At 41.4% G+C, this 18,523-nt stretch overlaps 1 protein-coding gene across 9 annotated transcripts in view; it reads left to right on the top strand.

The window, feature by feature from the left end:
• Positions 1 to 18,523, top strand: part of FAT3 (FAT atypical cadherin 3) — a 398,570-nt gene that overhangs the window by 365,488 nt on the left and 14,559 nt on the right. For all 9 annotated transcript variants that reach the window (XM_064409542.1, XM_064409543.1, XM_064409548.1 and 6 more), the window contains 3 exons: positions 5,455 to 5,923; positions 15,101 to 15,254; positions 16,421 to 17,076. In XM_064409542.1, coding sequence (XP_064265612.1) covers positions 5,455 to 5,923; positions 15,101 to 15,254; positions 16,421 to 17,076 — 1,279 coding nt within the window. The remainder of the gene's footprint in view (positions 1 to 5,454; positions 5,924 to 15,100; positions 15,255 to 16,420; positions 17,077 to 18,523) is intronic.

Here is an 18,523-nt window from a genome sequence, read left to right as displayed (position 1 = left end):
AGGTGTTTTCAAGGAAGTTATGCTTAGATTTCTAAACACATATTTTTTTCATTTGTAAACCAGAGGTACTGCTTCCTTTAACCAGGTACATATGTTGGGAGGTAGGGAGGCACTCAGAAATGAGGCCATTAAGCAGATTAATTAGAGGTCTATAAATGTGAAGTTGTTATCATTTGAGCATTGCTTTCAATTAAATTAAACATGAGGGGAAGCTTTCCAAATAGAGGATAAAGGTTGAAATCCTGCGTTCTTTTGAGCACTCTGGCATCACTCCAGCAAAGCACTTAATCACTTGTTTAACTTCCTGTATTTGAAACCAATTGGAACTATTCACATACCTTAATTTTAAGCATCTACTTAAGTGTCTGCTGGATTAGCACCAGAGCGTCCAGCACTATCACTGAGCTTCAGATAAAGACAGAGGTGGAAGAAATTTAGACCCACAAGGTATGAGCCCATGGGAAGACAAGCAGAAACACCTGTGCTGTTGGGGCACAGAGTGGCATTGATTGTTTTGAAGCAAGTCTCTGCCGTTGCAGTCTGTTTAAAAATTAATGCTGCAATATGCTTTTTGGTGTCTAAATGGCCAGCTTAATTTTGGAAGCTCATACATTTGTGATAACTCCAGGGATGGAAATATTTCATAATTTTAAGACAGTGTCCTGCCTGGATGAATAATCAATTCCATAGAGCAAACTGCTTGTCTACTACTTTGCTGAAAGCCTACCAACTACACTCTATTGATATAATAAAATAAGGGTGTTATTTATTCAACTCTTTCAAGTAAAGCAACTCATCCATCGATTTTGAGAGGTTGGCTTTTGCTTTTTTTTTGTTGTTTTGTTTTGTTTTGTTGGTTTTTTTTGGGGTTTTTGTTGCATGCTCTTGCTTTTAAGACAGTTGGAGCAAAATGAGATGCAGGTCAATGTTAGCTTTTTTTTCCTTTGGAAAGATTGCATGTCCCAAAACCAGTACCACCATTTCCTTTTTACCTATGTAGCAGCTAACTCAGAAAAGTAAGATTTAACCATCTAAAGCGTTACAAGGCCATTGCAGAAGAGAATTCCTTCTTTTTTTTTTCCCCAAGGAATATCATGGAGATTCATCTTGTTTTGTGAAATTTTAAGGATTAAAAATAGGTAAAGAAAGACTTTCCCATCATGCCATAAATATAGCAGCTAAACGGTAAAAGGCAAGCATATGTCCTTCTGTCCAGGCAGTTAATGTGAAACTTTGCGTGGCTTAGTTAAGTGTGTATTACACATTTTAATGCATTACTGCTGCATGGCTTATGCTGGATAGGACTGAAGTTTGGATATGATCCCAGTTGTGGCTGGAGTTGAAACGAGTAATGTTTTAATTAAATACACCGTTTTACACAAACGAACCTGAAATGCAATTCGGCTAACGAAATATTTCCCCAGACAGATTAGGAGGCAGCATGCTGTATCCATGGTGTTTGACTGCAGATGGACTGTGTGAGCTGGAGGTGGTCTCAGAAGAACCATTTGATCATTTTATTACCTATGTTGATACACAAATATGGATGCTAGCCAAACATCTTAGCCAGACTAATATTCTAATATAATTTACAGTATGTGTTTGGCTCCATTCTGCCCACTGAATGAAATTATTGAAATTTAACAGATTGCATTGGCTTTTGGAGTCTTCACTGTTCTTTTAACTTCTCTGCAGGTGAGGAATCTTGTAGCATATGTGCTTAAGTGTACATTAACTTCCCTGTCATAGTTCTTATAACTGAGACTGTAACTAAACCCTGAGCCTAGAAAGCTCTGGGAAGTGGAAGCTTTGTGGGAATTTTCTGCCCAACTAGGATGAAGCAGTATCTGTCTGCTTTCATAGTGCAGAGGGTCTCTGCTGGTGCCATGGGCTGCACTGGTGAGGGGTTGCAAAGTTTGCATGTCTCTGCTGTGAGATGGTGTAACTCAGGCTTTCTGCAGTGTTGCACTACATAGATGGATGAAAAAAGCAACACCACACATTCAGGGCTGAACTGACAGTCTGACGCTACCAGCTCTCAACCAGACCAACCATGTCACTGAGGTTATTGCCTGGGTAACTGCTGAACCTGGACAAGAGCCTGGGTATTCACTTGATGCCCATATTTTTTGCTTGAATGTCACTCAGTTAGCTTGAAGTTCAGCTTTTCTTGGTACCGAGGTCCAGGCTATAATCAAAGAACCCCCTCTGAGGACTGAGCAGTGACCCTGACATCTCAGTGGTTACAAGGAAGCACAGGAACACCAGGAATTAATTGCTGAGTGATGGTTGAATTCTCTATGCTTTGGAATGGGGACAGCAATTTTACCTGTTAGGTGGAGAAACCTTCTTCTCTTTGCCTGGCCAGTCCAGCTGCTAAGTACTCAAGAGTGGAGCCCTTTGCAGCATCTGCTCCTTGCTGGTTCTTCCTGTTCTCTCTACTCCTCCTCAAGATCCATCAGGGGACAAATACTTCCTCCCAGCCCCTCTACAGCAAGGCCCATGACCATCTGATTAATGAAAGTGCTTTTATGGTCCCATTGCTAGGGGTCTCTGGGCATGTCACGCAGTCTTTAATGTATGTATCTGTAAAGCAGTGGTGTGAGGTAGGGAAATGACGTTACCCCTCTTTTACTGATGGAGACCTGAAACTAATGGCTTGCTTGAGATCTCAGAGGAAGAATGTTGCAGAATGTGGATTCCCATGCAGATCTGTCATGTCTTAGGCTAGTACTGTAAGCATCAGACCATCCTTTCCATCTTTCACTCTAGTTAAAGGTTACTCGTGTTTCTTCAATAACGGGAAGGAAACTTAAACCCTTCAGACAATATATATTTACTGTGCATGTCAGATCATCTGCTGGTAAAGAGAAATAAAAGTGGATGAGAAAGATGTATAAAACATATTTTAATGGCAAATCTTTTAGATCATAGTTTCCTGTGTACAAATGGTGTAATATTTATCCCAGGTGCTCAAATGTGGTGTTGTATTTATAAAGATAATTGGAAAAACATGTTCTGTGAGTAAGAGTAATAGACATGCAAGCAGTAAGTCCTTCAGGGCATAAGTAGTCATAGGGGAGGTATATGTATATTATACACAATCAGTAGAAGAGTTTCCATAGGAAAAAGCCTTTTAAGTAAGCAGCAAGTTATCTGCTTATCCAGTGATGGCTGTTTTTCAAAGTGTAATATGTTGGCATGCATTTTTCTGTTTGATTTGTACTCCTGGTGAGACAGACCATACTTTCTGAGCATCACCTTCAATGTTTATGGACTGTTTTGTTGCACAGGGAGGAAAGAAACTACCGCTCCATCTCTGGAGAAAAAAAATTCTCTGTTTATCAGGGCATCTTGTTTACCAAGATTCCTCCTGAGAATATGCTTTAACAGACCCAATTTCAATCTACAGAAACTGTTTACAGCTGAGTTTTGAGTCCTTTAAGAAAACGTTTTTTAATGAAAAATGATCCAGACTCATTATTCTATACATCCATTAGCCTTATTTGATTGATCTGTAGGAGTATCAAGCAACATCCATCCCTTAAGCATTTATTACAGTCATAGATCTGATTTCTTTTCAGTTTCATTACATCCTACAGACCAGGGACTGCAAAACAGCCAGTTGTTCATAGCAGGGGCTAATTCTAGCTCCTTCCCTTGGCTCCTTCTATGCGTGTATTCATTCCTCTGCACCCCCTCATACCATGCAGAGTAAGTGGGCAGCTTAGGGAGCTTGCCCCATGCTTAGCACCTCTGTGTCCACACTGCCAAGCAATCACCGAGCAGAGGACTGCTGTGCTTTGTCCCCTGATTGCCCAGTGTGTTTTGGCTTGAGGTCCAGTTCAGAGTCAGCCAGTCAAGAAACCAAGGATTCCCAAAGGAGAAGAAAATACAGAGAAATCCACAGACCTACAGATCTTAAGATTTTGCCTTTAGCTTTTCTCCTGGTAGTTTTGTCAACCTCCAAGGACATAAAATGCTGATAATGGCAGACAATACGGTCTGCTCCTGTACATTAACACTTTCCTATTTACCTTCAAGTCACATCAGGGAACCTGTCTGAGAAGAGTATGAGCACACAGTCACATCCCAAGGAATGTCTTCATCTAACATGACTGTGCATGCTAGAAATGGCCAAAAATGGCCAAAGGCAGATGAACACACTGCAGCATCCTCACATCTGCATTTTCCATTCCAGTTCATCAGGCCACCAAGGGTCTGTGGGGTTCTTGCATTGACAGCTGTGGAAACTCTGCTCTCACTGGGAGGAGCAGTCAGTCTCTGTAACAGATGCACCAGTGAGAGGACAGAGTGAGCTGCCTGGAAGGATGAAAAATGACACAGCACCTGAACTTTTCAGGGGGATAAATAATGGGACAGAACTGTCTTGAAATGGGGTTTGCAGAAATAAATACTTCCTAGAGCATGACATAAAGGTAAAATACTTGGAAGGGCTTTCAGAGAACTCAAATCCAATTAATGTGTCATAAGAAATTATTTCAAGCCTTGTCAGCCATTTTAAACTTATATGCCATCTGTTAGAGAAACCTAAAGTCTTGGGGTAAACTGCTAATCAGGAAAGCAGCACTTCATACCCATTCCCTCACTCTGCCCTTTGCCTGCCCCAGCAGGCTAGCACAGATTTTTCTCTTTACAAAGACTCGGGATGGATGAGGGAGAGGAGGGAGAGTGAGAAACCCCCTACAAACTCTCTAAATCCATAAGTCCAACATAAATATTAGGAAAGAAAGAAAAGTAAGACCCATCTTACATCATCTGTGAGGTATACACAGGGCAGGTTGTGTTGCATCTTTGGGAAATAACTGACTTTTGGTCAACTAGTTGCAATTAGTGGTAGTTGTAATTAGTGACAGTAAACTTATGATGTTTAAGGGAAAATCTGCACCTCATTGAGATGCTCCTTAAAGTTACAGAAGCACAGGATGTCTGCATGAGCAGAGTACCAAACATCAGCAGCTGAAAATGGGGCCATTGGATTTGCCGCAAGCCTCTCAAACACTAAGAGGTGATCCTGTGCCCTTACTGTCCTTTTGATAACATCAACCACTTGGAGGAGAATCACAGCTCTCAGACTTGCTGAGAGAGACACAGCTGTTCGACAGCAGAGCCAAGAGCAGAACAAGGGTCCTCAAGTCCATATCCTGTTCAGTAAAACATATAATTATCCCGGTTTTCATCTGTGTTCTGCACCCATATGATTTTCTGTATTTTTAGTTTTCCTGCAGTAATTGGCATCGGACAAAGTCAAAGTAAGCTGATATTTTCCACCATTTTATTTTTTTCCTCGTAATAAAGGCACAGCTTTTTGCTGTTTTAGTGTCATGTAGGAAAGCAGCTTTAACAGTGTGCAGAGACTGTGTAGAAGTTCTCTGTGCTTCCAGATTCTCTCTGAGCGCCTGAAGCGGTTTGATTTCTGTTTTCCTCCTGCAGATCGTCGATGGCAAACTCTGGTTCCAGTTGGATTGCGGAAGTGGCCCAGGAATCCTGGGAATTTCTGGAAGAGCCGTTAACGATGGAAGCTGGCATTCGGTCTTCCTGGAGCTGAACCGCAATTTCACCAGCTTGTCCCTGGATGACAGCTACGTGGAGCGCCGCAAAGCCCCCCTCTACTTCCAGACGCTCAGCACAGACAGCTCCGTCTACTTCGGCGCCCAGGTCCAAGTGGATAACGTCCGCAGCCTGACTGACAAGAGGACAACGCAGGTCCTGAGCGGCTTCCAGGGCTGCCTGGACTCAGTAGTCCTGAACAACAACGAGCTGCCCCTGCAGAACAAGCGCAGCAGCTTCGCAGAAGTGGTTGGCCTGACGGAGTTGAAGCTGGGCTGCGTTCTTTATCCCGATGCCTGTGAGAGACATCCCTGCCAGAACGGCGGCACCTGTACTGCCGTGCCATCTGGTGGTAAATGTTTTCATTACTTTATGGGCTTCCCCCTCCCCGTTTTCCTCTGTAATTTATTGCCAGAGATGGTTTTATGCAGCAACATGCTTGAAAAATCTCATGAACTCTATAAAACTCTGATAGGTATTGCAAATTGGGTAAAAGCTGTTTGCTCTATAAATAACAGTGAAATGGTGCCCCTTCTTATTGCATTAGTGTTCCAGGAGGAAATTGATTTATTGGCTGTTAGTATAATCCTATTTCTATAGAAACCAATAGAATTACAATTACTGTAATGTTCAGCTGGATTTTGCAGAATCCATTTACAGCATCCTTACAGCACTGAGGGCTGTACACAAAGATGGTGATTTGAAATGTCCATCACAGATGTAACAGCAGTGTTGCCTTACTCTGTTTCCGAAGCTGTCACAAATAATTACTGAGCTGTCCACAAACACCTTCGTCCTTTTGGAAGTGAGTAATTTCATTACTTGTCTGTATGGAAAATAGCAAGTTGGGCCCATTATAAACCTCCCTGAACTGTATTTTACAGCTTTCTCAAAGTGCTCTATGGTCTAAGTAATATTATCCAAATTTTATAGTGCATTGATTTAGACTGTGCTTGTGTTGGAGTTTCCTATCCAGTGGTTATGTGGTGGTTTGTCATTTGATACCAGTGACTTACTGCAGTGCACAAGTTACCAGAACAGTCAGCATGTTAGCAGGAGAAAAGCGAACTGCACACATGTAGAGCATTGCCTCTCAGGCAGTTCTCTTTCTGCAGTGTAGGAGTTTCCCTTCCAATTCCCCACGCTGTATTAGCATGCAGCATTGCACACCTTTTCTGGCAGAATAAAACTTCCTCTGAAAAGGAGGTTGCTCAACAGAGAGGTTTTCTGCAAGGTCAGAATGCACTTACTGTCAGTGAGTTTTGATCATGGTTCTTTCTCTAGGGAAGTTGCCGCCTAAACTCTTATTTTGTGCCGCATTTAACCACTGTCCCAGGGCTTTCTGCTTTAATGTGTCCATGCAATTCCCTTGCTCCCTAGTTATTATTTCTGTTTTTCATTAGTTTAAGCATGACTCTCATATTACCTTTCTGAGTTCCCTCCACCACACGGAGTTTTCAGGCCTAAACTTCAGATCAGTTCAAGATCAACATGTGGTGAGATCTGAGCTAAACTGTGATAAGTTTCTCAGTTGGATAGCCCCACTCCTATAAAGTAAGTCCTGAAAATGTGGATTTGTCCATGCTGGGCTGTCTCAGCTAGCAATCCCTCTGGATGTTTGGCTTTGATTCAGCCACCTCTTCTCCAGTGTCATCACAAATGATGCATCAGGGATGCTATCAGCTTTGCTGTTGATGGAAAGCAATGTGAAGACAGTTAGAAGGAATGAAGCACAGCCCTGGCAATCCAGGATGTGTTGTGGGGCATGACCAGAAATATTGCTGCAGGTGTGTTTGTCCTTAAGGGTCTTTATCTACCAAGGGAAGGAGAGAAAAGGAGGGCTGCATAACAAAGGCAAAAGAAAATAATTCAGAGAGAGAAGGTTGCTGCAGCCATTGAAAGAATTGCTAAGCATGATTATTGAAATTCCTAGGAAATACAGATGTAGTACGTATGGGAACGTATGTATAATGGCTTTGATTCAGAGTACCTACTTAATAAATGAGATTAACCATTCACCTCACAGCCTAGGAAGCATGAGAACAGTTCCTTCTATTGATTTTATTTGAGTCTATTTACAGTATTGCTCAGCAATCTCATGATGAGTAAATTGAAACCTTTCTAACAGAACTCCTTACAGTAATTCTTTTTTTCCCAGCACCATGTGCATGCCAATTCAATCTGAGGGGAGACCCAGGGTAAGGGAGAAACAAGCAGGCCTGAAGTTTGGACCCATCTTATTACTGGAATAGCAAATACCATTTTCACATCAACAAAATTCGCTGCTGGAAAGCAGTCACAGAACTGATTTAACTTGCCTGTGTTCCTGCCTCGGCGAGGGGCATGTGCCCTGCAGGGATGTTTTGGCTGCCTGCCGTCAAAAAATCTGTTTGCTGTTTTTACTGTCTCAGCAGTGTGTGTAAATAAAGGATTGTTATAAAGCCATAATTCCAGTGCAATGGGCCCTGACTGTATGTCGGTGGTTCTACAGCCCAGCCCTTAAGGAGAAGGCATTTTTGGGCATTTTTGCTTCCACTAGGAAAAGCAATTCTGTTGTTAGTGTCCTCCGTATGCTGAAAGGCCATGTAATTAAATTGAAGAGCACAAGAGTCCAACAGCATTGCAAGTCCTAGTTGCAGAGCCACAAATTGCAATGTGCTTTTAAGAACCATCAACCATTGCACGTGCTGACATAGATGTTAGCAGCTGACTTCCATTTAAAATAGAAAAAAAAACTTAACTTTTTAAGAATTTTCTTAAGAAAGAAAATAGCAGGTTTTTTCTTTTTTGGTGAGGGGAATAAAAATATACCATGCAAAGGTCCTTTTCCCAATCACAGTACCATCAGGCATTCAGTACCATCAGGATCTCTTGACTAATATTTTCTATGACATTATCCTCCTCTTTCAGTTTTTGGAAAGTAATGTTCCTTTTCCCAAATACTCCTAAGAGTATTTGGCATAAGATTTTTTTTAATAAATAAACCCTCTAGTTCAAATTTTACAAAGCAGATTTCATGTACTGTTAGCATCCTCGTAGTTATGGACAACCTACTGTGCTTTACAAGAAAATTAGGAGAGAGAAAAAGAAAGCTGAGATTTATAGCTAACTTAAGAAGAAAATAGTCAAGCAAAGGTTACCCAACATTATAACATGAAAGAGTTGCTGGCTACATACCAGAAGTCAAAGAGGCCATGACTAATTTACATATAATTTGCATAAATTGAACATCTACGACACAAACCTCTATAACAGTGTTCCTGTTATAGAGAATCTAAGATTCTCTGTTCCATCTCTGTTGCCGAGATCTTCCTTTCAATACAAATGCCTACTGCCCTGTTCACTATTAACAAAAAGCTGCCTCAATTGCCTCTCACTTCATCCTGTGCTTATGGGAATAGGGTCATACCACGGCCCTGTTGGGGGAAGTGCTCTGTATGCACTAGAAGTGTGTCCATGCTGCTGCTGTTAGGGTTTGGAGGGATGCTTTCCCAGCAGCTTCACAGCGCCTGGCGCAGGACAGGGCTGTGCCTGGGCTGCACAGAGCTCAGAGGTGTTGCCCAAAGCAGGGCTGGCACAGGGCTAAGCTGAGCCACAGTGGCTCTTTCTGCCTGACCTCTCTGCATATGGAACAGAGCAGAATGGGGATCTCAGCCTGTGTGAGAGCACAGACAGCTCAGACGGGAACTCAAGAGTACAGAAAAGCCTCTCTGCTTTCAAATTCTGATTTCTGAGCCAGCAGAAAGCAACCATGACATGAATCTCTGCTTGCTCTCAGGCAACAGTGTTGGCCAAGTGATGTCAGTGGTACAGGAGGGGGGACTGTGCGTGTACAGACCCCATGGGGAGATCCAGTGCATGCTTAAATAGGGGTTGGCAGAGGAGGATGAGCACTCACTGGATCTGACAGCTCAAGAGACTCATAGCAGAAAGAGACATACTCAAGTCTTAGGACAATTTTCTTGGGAGACAGTGGAAACCACAGCCCTGAAGTATAGGCCACATTCTTCCAGTCCCTATCCATAAGTATGGGTCAGTATATCTATTTTTAAAGAAAGTTAGCATTTTTAAACCTGACAAACAGCATGACTTTCAGAAACAGCTTGGCTCTTTGAACTGAAATTTCCCAAGAAAATTCAACCAAGTGTTTAAAGTGTGGTTAAGATACAAGCTGCTGAATGTGAGGTCTTAAAATGGGAAATGTCACACAGCCTCAATAATAGTGTGGCACTTGCAGGGCTGCCAATAGTAAATGTATGTTTATCTGCATGAGTAACAGTATGAGCAATCTCAGCAATAGAAAGCTTTACTGTAATCGCATGCAAAGACTGCACCAAGGTTTTCAACCACACAGAGAAACCTCATGCTTGTAAAGCCTGCAATTATAAGTATCGTTACTTCCTTTTAATTTGATCAGTCCTATATACATCTGGCTCTGATTAAAGTAAATGGCTTATATGAGTAGGCGATTTTATTTGAACATGAAACATTTGAGCGGAAATATTTACTGAGTCAAGGACTGTGGGCAGAGTTTGGGGACATAAAGTCATTTTGCTTTCCCCACTCTTCACTTTTCTTCTAGTCTTTTCTCTTTTTTTTCATGAACAGAGCTAAAATCCAAAGGGAGGAGAAAATGTAACATGGCACTGGGGTGGAGGGTTTAATACATGCTTTAAATGCTGTTGGCAACATTACTCATGGCTGGTTTTGAGGATCAGGTAGTTCATAAAAAAGAAACAAGGGAAAAATTAGTGTAATAAAACCACAGAACTGACCTGGTCTTACTAATATTCTTGATCTTGCTTTTTCACACACAACCCAGCATACGGTGATGTGAGTATACCAAATGTACATCAATTATTTTTTTTAGAGTTTTTTTAGAAATTTTGGGGTTGTTTAATATTTTTAATAGCTGGTTATAGTTGTCTGTTTTTGAATTCCCACATTAAAAGCATGCCAATCCTCTCATAGAAAGCACTGGTTCAGCAAAGACTGAGGTTCATTTTCATACCAACAAGTGGCAGGAGGCAATGATCTGTTTGAAGACAGGTAAGTCAAATCTGGAGTGGCAGGACTGTGTATGGCTGAAGAGCAGACACTACTTGAAGCTGGCCTGGTTTGACTATAGACCTACTGAAATACAAATGCTGGGAGAGGTCCTCTTCACCTTCAGTTCTCATCAGTTAACTTGGTGTGTAACACTGTGTGGTGAATGCCAAGGGCAGGGCAATTTCTGGACATCGAGTTTGTCAGGTCTAGCTGCACAGCAGGGAGAGAAACTACACAGAGAGACAAATGGAAAAGCCAAAGCACGTTAACAGATAAAAGCCAGCCTGTCTTGCATGGAATAGATAGAAACAGGAGCATACACATGTTCAAAAAAAAAAAATTTGGCAGCAGTTCGGAGCATCCTCTTTAATAAAGCCAAGTAAACCTTGGGATAGACAGACATTCAGATGCTCAGGCTGGGAATGCTACCAGCAGAGATGTTCGCTACATAGCGACACCCCATCTGCTGATGGCACCGTGCCTGCCTTGTGCCACTGCCTCTGCTTCTCAAGTGCCAAGCAAACACAGGTACAGGCAGGGAGCCTGTGTAGTGTCCTGCCTCACTGCATGTTGCTCTTCACTAAGGTCTGGGATGAAAAACACCTTTTCCACTGGATAGGGACGTGCCAAGAGAGCAGTAAGAGCAGCTGTTTGAGTCACAGCAAGAAGGTGAGATTTAGCTATGGAGAAGGGACTCAGATTTATGAAGGAGCATGAGATAAGCCTTATAAAACAACCTGTAAGCCCAAGACAATGTGTAGACCTATGTCTACATAATGTTTCAGGTCATAAATGATATTTGATATGAATCTTCTGATCATCATCTCTCCCTGGGCTTCACTTCCCACTGTGCAGAGGCAAGGTCTCGGAGGCAGGACCAGGCTGAACTGGAAGACAGCTGGTCCCAAAGCCCTGAGCTACACACAGTGAGGGTCCTCAGCACCAGCTTTATGGCTCCACAGACCCACTGCTGCTGCTCTGCAGGACTTGTTCATGCAGATACAGCCTAAAAAGGCTGTATTGTTGTTCATAGCTTGTTGTTCGGCTGTTGTTGCATGCTGCTATAGCACATGCTGCAAATGTTGTGGTCCCACCCTAGAAACTTTTCAGAGGTGTTTTGCAGAGTTTCCTGTCTTTTTCCACTGGGTCCCTCTGAGGAAATACTGTCGTGACATCACAAAATTTTCTGCCTTGGAGAATGCAGATCATTCCTAGATTTCTAGGAATTAAATATTCATTCCTTGTGGAAGAATGGGCTGTATGGTCTTAAATGCTGATAAATTTCCAAAACTTCAGTGTTTTCATTGTGAACAGGATCAAGCCCTACATTGTTTAAAAGAGATTTTTAATTCCTTGCTGAGAAGACAGGACACTGAGCCTTTTCTCATCCTTGAATGTGAGAAGTTTGCTTGTTATTCTTGTTCAAAACCAGAGGGAAAAACGAATGGTACATTAGCAGAATATTAAAAGTATAATAAAAATCCTTTATTAGACCCAAGCTGCACTCCCAACCAGAGGAGTTTTCTTCACAATTTGCCTTTGTCCACAGCCATGTGGCTAAAATATGCAGTAGCCAGCAAAATTACAGCCTCTACTGAGAGGTTTGGAGAAGGATTAAAGGTCTGGCAGGTCTTCTGGCTGAGTGCTGTATGCTGTCTACAGAGCCAGCATATCAGCTCTTCTCTTCTCTACTCCATGAATTTTGACATATGCTTTGCTGTGTTGGAGACCTCCTGGGTGAATGCTCTGCAGCTCTGAGCATGTGTGTCATGGAAAAGTTCTGTGACTTTTGCCAGTGGATTGGACTTGGCAGGTGTATGGCAGTGAATCCAACAAGAGGAAACACCAGTGATAAATATGGTAATTTAATACTGTCTTGTTTTAGTGCCTTCTTGACTTCTAACTTTGATCCTTAGGCTTAGAATCTATAGTGAATACTGTAGTCTTCTAAAATCTGATGTGTGTTCCACCATCATTAAATCAAATTTTGTGAAAAATGTAGGCTTTCAGAAGCAGATTTGTATTTTGGTCCTGTTCATACACTGCTGAACAGAGCTCTGACCCATCTGACACATTCAGTTTCATCTCTTCTTACTATAAAATGCCTAAGTCCATGTTTCTTTTATATAGTTGGTGGTAAAAATATTTTTTTAATCAAATCAGTATTTCTCAAGTTTTCTATAATGAACAAATGTAAACAATATGTTACAGAACTTAGAACTTAGCTGAAACAAACAAAAGACATGAAAAGAAAGTGATTCAAAGGCTTTGTCTTACAAATGATTGGCACCTGAGAACTTGGTTAAAAAGCAACAGAAACTTGGCTTTTAACATCACTTTAGAGTTATGGAGGTTTATGAAATATCAGATAACAAATAGAATAACACATATATTCTGCTGTTACATAAGGCAACAGAACTGATTATTAATAAAGTTGTTTATATTTGAATTGAACATTATCTGTTTGTTTAAACTCATTGAGACTGTAAAAAACATATACAACATTAGTGTAAATTTTTGAACTATAGATGTCACTGTTCAGTCATAAAAAGGAAGCACTGAAACAGCCTTATTTATTCATGCTGTGAATTCTACCTACAGTCACAGGTTAGTAATTCTTCAGACCCGGATCACTATAGGTCCAGAAAGCTGTTCACATTGTCTGAGTGAGATATTTTTAAGACACAAAATGAAATAAGCCCATCTTGCTGATGCTTACTGAACATGCTTTTTGGGAAGCCCAGAAGTGAATAATTTATCCTCTTAACTCTGTGACCTTGGAAAGATCAGTGTGTCTCTCTCCCTTCTTGTAGCAGGACAATGAAACAGCATGATATTTGAGTATCTATTTCATTTATTTTCAGTTAAATAGTATTGGACTCTTGACTGAGTATGCCAGCAAGTCTGGTTCCAAGTTTATTCTCAAAAGCCTGTCCTCATGAAAGAATTCAATTAGAGTAACTGAACAAGGTGAATTGAACCATATAGGACATAAAAGATGAGGGAGTCTTGATGCAGAGTTGCTTTTTCCTTATGCCTCCACTGGGTTTTCCATATTGTTTCCATGAAATTCTTTTCCTTGTAACTGTGCTGGAAAGTCCTGCCACATTTGCACAAAGAGTAACTTTTAAAACAAGTATTTGGGTTGTTTTTTTTTCCAGATGTATAGATATAGAAAGTTTTTAAAAATACATTTAAAAGCCTCACCACTGAGAGATGATATTTCCACTACATCAGTTTGATTGCCAATAATAATTTTGACACTGAATTTAGTTGCACTCAACCATTTCAGCTCTAACTGCAGCTGTATTAATGGCAGGAAGGTTCCTTGTTTTAGTTGCTTAATTTGTTATGTTCAGTAGGTATGAGAACCCCGTAACTGGAGCTTGAACCTTGCCTACACATCTGTTTAGGACATTTGGATTATATAAGGAACTTTTTAAAAGATCAGCCAAAGTTTTTTTACAGATGTCCAGGAAAATTTTACTGTTTCACCAGCTCTAACTTAGGAGTCTTCTGCTTCCAGGAAGGTCTTAGCCATCTCATGGCTTTCACATCCTACGTGTTCCATGCTCTTTTCAAGCAAAAAAGCAGTCAGATTTCCATAACCAGTTCACAACTTTAAGAGATGCTCTGCCTCACTGGATTTCTATGTGACCTTAAATAAAGCTTTTATTAATGGCACTGTGCCATATGAACTCATAAGTAGAGAAAAAGAAAAAATATATTTGTCATTTAATACTTGGCAGGGTGAACTGATGTGTTTAAAACCTTTTTTTCTTTTTAATTTTGATATTGCCCCTGTGTTGGCAAAAAACATACAAATGGGACTTCAATCCCCAACAGAGTCCCCCCCACACACGAATGTTGTTATGTCTGATGAATTGCAGTGAGTGATTAATCAGAATTTGATAGCACACACTGAACATAATCAGCTCTGATTAGGGCTGGTATTGCCTAGGTCAGCTGATATTTTGAAGTTTATAGTTTCTGCCTTGATGGTGTACTTTATAAAACTGGTGTTTCATTACTGTCACATCCCCATTGTGTTGTCCTTTTAATGGGCAGAGATGGAAAAGCTCTCAGCTGATGTATTTGTTCATCAGTGAAGCCCAAAAAGGAAAGTCAACTGCCTCTATCAGCAAACATTTTAAAAAGGTTGGGAAATACATCCTTGATCTAGGATATTTCTTGTTACCATTCTTAAAAGGTGTTCACAAATGACATTTATTCTTAGTTGAATCATGACAATTAGAATGGTCTGGGCTGCAGCTTCTGATTGTAGACATGAGCTCTAATTGCCTGGGTATCTGAGATAGACAAACTCTTGACATGGACAGATCAGAATGAGTGTAAGCATCCTCTTGCCCCCACAGTGCAATGTATTTTTCTGTGTAAAGCAGCCAAATGGGTCCTCTTGCTTTTTGACAGATTCAGTGGTAGGAGTCTAATTTGTGTCTCTCTGTCCCTCACCTCCCAGGGTACCATTGCAATTGCCTCTCCCAGTTTACAGGAAGGAATTGTGAGTCAGAGATCACAGCCTGCTTCCCAAATCCTTGCCGGAATGGAGGCTCATGTGATCCCATCGGCAATGCATTCATCTGCAACTGCAAAAGCGGCTTGACAGGAGTAACGTAAGTGTCCCTCCCCAGGTGGGCAATGGGAGCTTTTTGACTCAGTGATGGTGGGCTTTTTGATCAGGCTTTTTGTACCCAAAAGCTGTGATTCACCTCACAAAAAACAACCCCAGCATTAGCACTTATTCCAAGTCTGAGCTAATGACATCTGAGAAATCCCTGAGACTCGGATGCTCAGAAACATTTTTTCTGAACTTACCCTCCTAAGCTGTTGATTCAGGATGTTATCTCCAGACAGTTTTCTCTGAGCTACACCTATCTAAGTGCTGCCAGCTTTTTGAGCAATGTCGTAAAACCTGTGGAAGCTGCTGTGTAATCTTTGTTTTGAAAATGGATCAATTATTTAGTCACCTTAGCCCTGACATAAAAGACTAATTTATTGCAGTCATTTTCTAAATCCCTGCCTTGATCATAACCTTGGTGTAGACACAGAAAATCCTGACTTGCCCATCAACGTGCTTTTCCCTCATCTGGTTTGTCTACTGTTTGTACTTTTTCCTCTGCATTTTGCTACCTCTTGTTCTTTCCAATTCTCTCTCTTTATGGTTCCTGTTCTTTTTTTCCCCCACCTCTAGTATTTGTTTATTTTATCTCCCGACCTAAACAATTTTGCATAATCAGTATATCCTTCTCTTCTCTTCTCTTCTCTTCTCTTCTCTTCTCTTCTCTTCTCTTCTCTTCTCTTCTCTTCTCTTCTCTTCCTCTTCCTCTTCCTCTTCCTCTTCAATAAATACTCTGATATTTTTACTATCTTTTTTCTCAATTATCTTCTCCTTGAATCCCCCTCTAATATTTTGTATTGAAACCTATGGGATAGTCCAAAAACAATATAAAAAAGCAGATTCTCTATTACATTCAGTAAGACTCATTAGGGTCAAGGTGCCTTTTCCTATTAGATGCATTATCTTCTTCTTGATATCTATCAGATGCTTTAAACTCTTACTTCCTTCTTGATATTTCCATTTTATTGTCTTTAAAAAACCCATGTAATAGCTGTAGAAAAAATTAAATGCCATTAAGTAATATGATAATAATATGATCATTTGCAAAGTACCACAAGGCGTTAACTAATGGCACCACTTTGGCAAGATAAGACATCATGCACCAGTTGGACTGCATCTTAAATGTTCTGAGATTCCAGACTCTCCTTTTCTTCTTTTAAGGTGTGAAGAAGACATCAACGAGTGTGAAAGAGAAGAATGTGAAAATGGTGGCTCCTGTGTCAACATCTTTGGTTCATTTCTTTGTAACTGCACCCCTGGCTACGTGGGTCAATACTGTGGTCTGCGCCCCGTGGTGGTTCCCAATATACAAGCTGGGCATTCCTACGTTGGCAAGGAGGAGCTGATAGGAATAGCCGTGGTGCTGTTTGTCATATTTGTGCTAATCGTTCTTTTCATCATTTTTCGCAAGAAAGTTTTCAGGAAGAACTATTCCCGCAACAACATCACGCTCGTACAGGATCCAGCTACTGCAGCCCTGCTCAACAAGAGCAATGGCATCCAATTCAAGAACATCAGGAACAGTGGAGACAGCAGAAATATCTACCAAGAGGTTGGGCCTCCACAGGTGCCGGTGAGGCCAATGGCCTATACCCCGTGCTTCCAGAGTGACTCACGGAATAACCTGGACAAGATAGTGGATGGGCTTGGTGTGGAGCACCAGGAGATGACAACATTTCATCCAGAGTCTCCTCGAATATTGACAGCCAGGAGGGGGGTGGTGGTGTGCAGTGTAGCTCCAAACCTGCCTGCTGTGTCTCCCTGTCGCTCCGACTGCGACTCCATCAGGAAGAGCACATGGGATGCTGGGACAGAAAGTAAGTAGCACTGCGTGCCGGTCTTGTTCTTCCCTGCCTTCAGGGTGCAGCAAGTACAGTGGCACAGGTACTCTTAGTGCTCCAGCCTAATACATGTGAATTGTTACATCTCTCCAAGAAGTGATCTGCTTTAATTTTGAAAGGTTATAAATAAACCAGGCATACAAGACCTCTCTCTCTTTCTATGCATGAAGTATGACTAAAAGCATTCATTTCACTTGTTCAGAAAGCATATAGGAATAAGTGCTCTGAGCATTTTTCAGTGATACAAGGCACTCATCCTTCTATTGGAAAAAAACAATTTGGGGCAGAATTCTCAAATATAAATCCTGTTAGGTTCAGGCTGTTTGTTTTCCAAGGGAGTTAAAAATATTTAAACCGTCTGCAAGAAAAAATCCTGTTTTGCATCAGGGAGAAATGAACTAATATTCCCTACTTTCAGTGTCTGTGAAGTGAAGCAGAAAATCACGTATGGCTTGATATATAGCATTATGGGATCACCTTTTCAGGCCATTGCATTCCCCTCTGCTTCCAGTATCAGAGTCATCATGGAATTTCAATCCCCACGCTTACCCTATTTGTGCCATGATGGTTCCTCACCTGATAACACAGTGCTCCCTTCATTCCTGAACTGGAGATGCAGCAAACTTCACATCTTCAGTTGTGGCAGGAAATACCAGTTTTCTGGGACAGAGTTACAGCCCTGCATCATCTATCCTTGCAAGTCAGAACATGTCATATGGACTGGGAGATATTTGCTTCACCACATCATATGATTTTTTAAAAGGTGTTTTCTCTTATTAAGGATTTTTCCTAGTGCATCTTCCAGTACCTGTTGGAGGGGGCTTACAAGAAGGCTGGGAAGGGATATTTCACAAATCACAAGAGTGATGAATGGCCTTAAGCTGAAGAAGGGTAGGTTTAGATTAGCTATTAGGAAGAAATTCTTTACTGTGGGGGTGGTGAGGCACTGAAACAGGTTGCTCAGAGACAGGATGGATGTCCCATCCCTGGAAATATTCAAGGCCAGATTGGATGGGGCTCTGAGCAACTGGTCTAGTGAAAGGTTCACTCTGGTCTAGTGAAAGGTTCCCTGTCCATGGCATGGAAATTGGAACCAAATGATCTTTAGGATCCCTTCCAGCTCAAAGTGTTTTATGACTCTATGATCTTCAACCCTATTGCAGCACAGCCCTAACCAAAACTGTCACGTAACACTGCACAATCCAGTCCTATAATTGAAAGCAATGAGAACTGAGGAATAGAGAGAGGAATTTAGCAACAGGTCAAGAGGACAGCATTATGTTGTGCCAAGGGAGGTTCAGGATGGACATCAGGAAGAACTTTTGCTTTGGAAGAGTGGTCAGGCCTTGGAACTGACTACCCAGGGAGGTGGTGAAGTCACCATTCCTGGAAGTGTTCAAGAAATGATTGGGCATGGCACTTA

The sequence above is a fragment of the Passer domesticus genome, chromosome 2, assembly GCF_036417665.1.
Source record: "Passer domesticus isolate bPasDom1 chromosome 2, bPasDom1.hap1, whole genome shotgun sequence".
NCBI lineage: Eukaryota > Metazoa > Chordata > Aves > Passeriformes > Passeridae > Passer > Passer domesticus.
The sequence above is the reverse complement of the archived record's forward strand: the minus strand, read 5'-3'. Positions and strand labels throughout refer to the sequence as shown.